The following is a 7500-nucleotide window of genomic DNA, read 5'->3' as shown; positions in this document are numbered from 1 at the left end:
AGAATTCCTAATACGTGAGTGGACCGTATGGACCATATATCATTTTTCTATCCTCAAAGTGTTTGTTTCATTAAATCCACTGTAGACATGTCATGAGCTATACTTTCTTTCCTTGCAGGTGATTATTTTTCCAAGGGTTGCAGTTTGGAAGTGCTCCTTTAGATATCACTCAACTGTCCTGCGTACCAACCTGCACATAACGCAGGAGGCAGCAGGACGTTGCTTTACTGAAAACGAGTGCTTCCGAACTCTGACGGCGAGATGGCCGTGGCCTGTCAATAGCAGCACTTATTATCTGTTGCAGACGATTTTGTTTTGGGTTTTTTTTTTAGATTTAAACTTCACAGGTCCAAAAAGTACAATGGAGAGGCTTCATAGCCAGTGATGCCAAATGCTTTGTCAAAGTGCTTCAGGTATTGTTTCTCTAACATAATTTCTGTTTGCAACCCACACCGAAGAATTACACTGAAATGTTTCAAAACAATAATATATTTATAATATTATTTAAATATATTTCTGGGGTAGGCTACCACAAATACATATTCAAACATATTAATTAGGGACAGTAGTTTTCAAAAACAAACAAACATAATGTAATTGTATTTATTCGTACGAGAGTGATAAATAAACCATCCCTCCATGTGTCTCACCCTGCCAGAGATAGCCAACTAAAGAACCCATTGGAATAACTGGTTGGAATAACGTGTTCCTTCCACGCGCTACGTCCAACCAGGGAAACTCCCCCCTGTCAGGTGTAAAGGAGCAACTTGGACACTCACAGGCATGAGCATGAGTTAAGTCCGTTGCTCTCCCCAGGTTGGCGGAGGGTGTGTAGAGCCCAGGATCACAGTAGATAATTGGCGGTGAAAAATGGGTTACAAAATCGTGGGATAAAAAATATATTAAAAAAAAAAAGTGTCTCACCCTGCCAGCGATAGCCAGGTTGTCGATGCCTGTCAGGTCTTTCTTTAGTTCCAGAAGCTTCTGGAAGTTCTCCATCTTCATCATGGTTCCCTGGAGCTGCAGCACCAGCTCAGAGACGTCAGCCAAGGCCGCTGGAGAGGGAATCAGAACAGGGTTAGCTTGGAGATAATTCTGGGGTCCTTGACATGAAACATTGTGAGCACCAGTGCTCAAAATGACCACCAGTGCACCGCACGCACGCACACACACACACACACACACACAGTCACACACACACACCTCGTGAGTCCCTGAAGTCTTCGTGGGTGGGGGGGTAGTGCTTGCAGAGTCTCTCCAGGATGAGCTTGTAGTGCAGCAGGCGATGCAGAGGACGGAGCAGGAACATGTTGAAGGGCAGGTAGCAGACCTTCTGCTGCTCGAAGTCTCTGCACGCCGCCTCCACCCTGCGACTACACCTGAGACCGCACGCATGCACACACACACACACACACACACACACACACACACACAACACACACACACACACACACACACACACACACACACACACACACACACACACAGAACAATAAGTCTCTGCACGCCGCCTCCAAGTGGCCTGACTCACACCTTCACAACAGATTGATGTATAGCTGATGCATGAGACTCGTTTACTGATGCAAGCTCGCAATGCATTTCCATTCTTCTGTCTTATAGGCTTCACTCACACCTTCGCGTCTAGCATACAACATTGTTGGACGCTATAGATGTAAACAAAAGGGTTTGTTTACATCTTGCCCCAATGCATTTCCAATGGAAGTCGCATGGTTTGAGCGGGTGTGGGGCAGTCGAAAACACAGCCGAAAGCCGTACGACAGAAATGTTGTGTCCAACCACGCGACTTCCATTGGAAATGCATTGGGTCAAGGGTTAGGTCTAGTAGCATCCAACAATGTTGTATCTGCTAGATGCGAAGGTGTGAGTGAGGCCTAAGACAGAAGAGAAGCGACCTCGCCCAAAAAGGGCCTCCACACACACACACACACACACACGCACACACACACACACACACACACACACACACAGTCACGACAGTCAAAGAAAATTGTGTCATGTACTCACCGACACGCACGTTCCAGTTCCACCAGGCACTCGGAGTGCTTCTGCAGATGCACGGACAGTTGCTACGGAGAGATGGGAGGTGTCCATATTGTGTTACGAGTTTTTGAACACTGCCACGTGTGGCCATTCTGGCTTTTGTGCCATATTAGTTGTATAGGAAAGCCAGTGTAGGAGAGACAGACAGTATAGGACAGCTGAGAGGTAGACACTAGTATTGGACGAATACTGTCTACAGACAAAAGGACAGCTGAGAGGGACAGTGTAGGAGAGACAGACAGTAGGACAGCTGAGAGGGAGACAGGGTAGGAGAGACAGACAGTAGGACAGCTGAGAGGGAGACAGTGTAGGAGAGACAGACAGTAGGAAAGCTGAGAGGTAGACAGGGTAGGAGAGACAGACAGTAGGACAGCTGAGAGGGAGACAGGGTAGGAGAGACAGACAGTAGGACAGCTGAGAGACAGACAGGGTAGGAGAGACAGACAGTAGGACAGCTGAGAGGGAGACAGGGTAGGAGAGACAGACAGTAGGACAGCTGAGAGGGAGACAGTGTAGGAGAGACAGACAGTAGCACAGCTGAGAGGGAGACAGTGTAGGAGAGACAGACAGTAGGACAGCTGAGAGGGAGACAGTGTAGGAGAGACAGACAGTAGGACAGCTGAGAGGGAGACAGTGTAGGAGAGACAGACAGTAGGACAGCTGAGAGGGAGACAGTGTAGGAGAGACAGACAGTAGGACAGCTGAGAGGGAGACAGTGTAGGAGAGACAGACAGTAGGACAGCTGAGAGGGAGACAGACATATGGAGTTACCTTCAGACCCTGAATGTTCCTAAGGAGAATGTCTCCAACCCGTTGATAATCTCCCTTGATGTGTGCGTTGGAACGTCCCTCCCTGACACACACACACACACACACACACACACACACACACACACACACACACACACACACACACACACACACACACACACACACACACACACACACACACACACACACACACACACACACAGAGAGAGAGAGAGAGGAGGCAATTAGATGACTACATAAAATTACAAGGATATTCAACATGACTTTTATTTAGATTTTAAAATGTGATTAAAATACAAAGATTGATGAATATGGATTTGTAAGTGCAGTGTGAAATAAATAAGGTAATCAAACAACTGTGGAAATGCCTTTCAATAAAAATAAGCAAGAAGTTATTAGAGGAAGACTGTATGTGTGTGTGTGTGTGTGTGTGTGTGTGTGTGTGTGTGTGTGTGTGTGTGTGTGTGTGCGCGCGTGCGTGTGTGTGTGTGTGTGTGTGAGTGTTATGTATGCAATATGTCTGGACAATAAAGTTCTATAAAGTGACAGACAGACAGCCAGAGAGATGGAGACAGAGGGCACAAGATAAAGACAGTGGGACAGAAACGCAGTAACAAGTGGTCACCAGCAAGTGTCAGACAAGAGCAAGATTTTAAACACAGTACAGTTGCACTCCCATAAACCCATTCATGTTTGTGTGCGTGCGTGTGTGGTGTGCTTGTGAACTCATGCCTGTGCTTCAGTGATTTTGCAAATGCAGAAGCCTTCAGGAAGCATGACATTGTATTAAAAACTTTATACTGTCCCATTTCAAGATTTTCTTCTTACAACTCACTTTAACTATTTAATATAATATTGTGTATATATATATATATATATATATAAATTGTATGTTTCAATTCTTATTTATTTCCATTAATATTTAAAATCTGGAATATATGGAGCAGAAATGAAGCGGAAATGAAACGATAGAATATTTAGTGATTTTTTTTTTTAAAAGCATCACGTGGTTTGGCACTATAGCCTGGTTTGGCCCTAGCCTGCCACAGCCAGACTTCATCCGCCCCCTATAGCATATGCAGCCAATTGAATCCTATAGCCTGGCGCGACTAGCCAGACTCATAGTGAGGGTTCACTGATGTTTCCAGGCTATATACTTGAATCCGTCTGACCAATATTACTCTTATCTGTTCCTCTGTCCGTCTTAAAGGCTAGAGGTGATTGGACCCCGCTCAAACTCAACACTGCTGCCCCCGAGGCTTCGGAACAGACCAGCTGACCGCTCTGTGTGGTCAGTCAGCTCTCTCTCTCTCCCTTTTTGCCCCCCAGAGCCGTCATATACCATCTTAAAGGGACACTTCACCCTTTTTGCAAAAAGATATATGTTAATGACGTTTAGAAGCTTTAGAACACTTTCCTGGGGGTCTTTATGTGTGTAATATGTGTTTTTTTTATATTTTAGATTGTAGCAGTGAGCCCGGTGTCTCTGATGTCATGGACACCGGGCTCACTTACTTCCTGGACTACATGTTGTCTCAGTAAGACAGCCCTCCCCCCTATCCACAAGGAGGAGCAGTGCACCAAAAAAACTATGGGAATTGTAGTCCAGGAAGTTAGTGAGACCAGTGTCCATGACATCAGAGACACTGGGCTCACTGCTACAATCTAAAATATCTAAAACCACATATTACACACATAAAGACCCCCAGGAAAGTGTTCTAAAGCTTCTAAACGTCATTAACATATATTTTTTTGCAAAAAGGGTGAAGTATCCCTTTAAGATGCAGCTTTATTCCTTAGCTTATAAATCAGCTTAACCACTCCAACCCTATAGCATCCCTATATCCTGGGGGGGAATATTCACAGATCTACACAACATGTTGTTGCATTGCGAGCTTGTATAGAGTGGCTATTTTCGGTGAAGAGGTTTGGTGGTGTGCAGAGGGGGAGAATAGGTGTACTATTATGTAACAGTAGAAGACTGTGGTCGTTACTGGTTGAGTCATCTACAAATATTATTATATAAATTTGAAAACTTGAAACGGGACATTCATAGGCATATACAGTACTTTCTACTTTTGGTACTTTTTGAGCACATTTTGATGCCAATACTGTTGTACTTTTACTCAGGTATATTTTGAATTCCGGACTTTTACTTGGTAACAAGGTAGTTCTACATTGCAGTACTTTTTCCACCACTGGGCTTAAGAACAACTGAGTATTATTTTGCTAAATGCATGTCCCTCTCTCTCTCTCTCTCTCACTCTCTGATACAATCTTTCAACATGTTCACTCTGGCAGTGTCATGGTTTTGGATGGATGGAGACACAGCTGTGCGTGTGTCCGTGCGTGTGTCCGTGTGTGTGTCCGTGCGTGTGTCTGTGTGTGTCAAGGGCTGTCGAACCTCTCCACACTTCCCAAAAGTATACTTTTCAACACACACACACACACACACACGTACATTGTACGAGTGATGCTGTGACTTGGAAGTGAGAGACAGATTGTGGGTGGAACTGGCAATACGCACACACACGCACCTCCGCCAATGCACGCACCTTCGCCAATGCACACATGTGCACGCACGCACGCACGCAAGCACGCACGCACGCACGTACTGACCGATGTAGTACTGTACATCAGTCATGCCTATAGGTGTGCTTTCACACAGTCACACATATCAATGCACGCATGCACATATACACGCACGTGTAGTACGCATGAATGCACGTACAGTACGCATGCGCGCACACACACACACACACACACACACACACACACACACAACATGGAAGCACATAAAAGCCATCTCTACACATCTGTTTTCAGTTGCCTCCCCCCCCCCCATTTTTCTTTCTCGTCTCCTTTTGAGTCTTCTGGTTTACCAGGGAGTGAACTCCTGCACTGGCTCCTCTCCGTGTTGTGTGAAACTCGTGAAATGTCCGAAGGTTAAGACCATGAACTATGACTCATGTAGCCTCAGCAGCAGGTTTACTGACCACAAAAGGGGAAAAAAATAAACCACGAAAGAAAATAGGAGAGGATAGGCCGCGTTCTCTTTTTATATGCACCAAAATGATGGAATACAAATGCCTGAGGAAATCAGAGAGGCCGACTCCACCGACATTTACAAACAAAAACTAAAAACACACCTCTTCAAGATTAGCACTTTATTGAGGCTTCCCATCATGTATTGTACAGTATTATTATTATTATTATTATTATTATCCAACCACTGGAGCGGAGCTGCAGACAGTTGTACTGGGTCTGACTATATGCTTTTTTTATGACCACTGTTGTTTTTAGGACTTTTTAACCCATTTTGACCTCGGGAACGACTCTACAAATGTCTTCTAAATCCTGACAGTTTTCTGAAAAAACCTACGTATGTGTTTCTATGTCATTGCTGCTCAACCTTTTTCATGTCAAGGACCCCCAAAAATGATATGTATTTGGCCGCCGACCCACCCGTCTGAAAATATGTTGTTCCAGGGGCCTAGTCCCCAGTAGCAAAGATTTGAGTTAAAAATGTTCGCTCTGAAAGAATATATATTCTAAAGATTTCTTTCAAAAATAGCAGACCTACAAGCTCGTAGCGCGCCACTCGGTGGCCCGCTATGGGCTTGTAGATCTGCTATTTTTCAATAGCTAAATGATAACAATGTGTTAAGACACCAAAAAAACTAAATTACACATAAAGAGACATCTTGAATCTTGTTAGCTCCTGATTGGCTAGAAGCAGCTTCCAGAAGCTTGAAGCAAGAACCCCAGCTTTTAAAAGCTGCGTCAAAGATATGTTTTCACGAGAAAAAAAGCACACACACACACACACACACACACACACACACACACACACACACACACACACACACACACACACACACACACACACACACACACACAAAGCTATTAATTCCAATACTGTATACTGTACTCTGGTATACTGTACTGGTACATTACTGTACATAGAGATAACATTGGAGCTAGAAACAAGAACCTGCTTCTAGCTTCCTTGGTGTGAATGCGGTAGTACTTCTACTATTTGAAAAGTTACTTTGGCTATTATTACAAAACATACATTAAACAATTCAGCCCTGTATATACATTTTGGCCATTTGCAAATATCAGATCTACAAGCTCTTGTAGAAGCTGCTATTTTCAAAATACTTTTATATAATTGAAGACTTGAAACGGGACATTCTGCATATAGTGAGCACTTTCTACTTTTGGTACTGCATTTTATCACGGCAATATTTGTGTACATTTACTCTGCAGTACATTTACTCTACAGTACATTTACTCACGTGCATTTTGAATTCCACTGGACTTTTACTGGTAACGGATTAGTTCTACATAACATGGCAGCTTTTTGCACACGGGACAGTGATATTTTAACCCATTCTGACCTGAGATCAGAATCTAAAAATGTTTTCTACATCCCGACATCTTTCTGAAAAAGCTATGTTTCTATGTCAGTCGTTCTTCGATTCTTCAAAAATAGCAGACCTACAAGCTCGTGTGAGCTTGTAGATCTGCTATTTTTCAATAGCTAGAGCATAGCATAATGCTATAACACCAAAAGGGGTTCCCGCCCCCAAAATGGGTTAAAGTCCACTGACCACTGAGCCAGCCGCTGCTCCACCTCCTTGAGGAAAGCTTGGTGGAACTTGT

General features: G+C 44.0%; 1 protein-coding gene across 2 annotated transcripts in view; it reads right to left on the bottom strand.

The window, feature by feature from the left end:
• Nucleotides 1-7500, bottom strand: part of LOC308311923 (N-chimaerin-like) — a 168915-nt gene that overhangs the window by 105679 nt on the left and 55736 nt on the right. For both annotated transcript variants that reach the window (XM_080758724.1, XM_080758723.1), the window contains exons 16-20: nt 7449-7500; nt 2833-2914; nt 2026-2087; nt 1204-1379; nt 925-1055 (exon numbers count right to left, since the gene is read on the bottom strand). The exon at nt 7449-7500 is cut by the window's right edge and continues 82 nt beyond it. In XM_080758724.1, coding sequence (XP_080614850.1) covers nt 925-1055; nt 1204-1379; nt 2026-2087; nt 2833-2914; nt 7449-7500 — 503 coding nt within the window. The remainder of the gene's footprint in view (nt 1-924; nt 1056-1203; nt 1380-2025; nt 2088-2832; nt 2915-7448) is intronic.

The sequence above is a fragment of the Protomyctophum bolini genome, assembly GCF_963924005.1.
Source record: "Protomyctophum bolini genome assembly, chromosome: 24".
NCBI classification, from domain to species: Eukaryota; Metazoa; Chordata; class Actinopteri; order Myctophiformes; family Myctophidae; genus Protomyctophum; species Protomyctophum bolini.
Note: the sequence above shows the minus strand (reverse complement) of the source record. Positions and strands in the feature narration are given on the sequence as shown.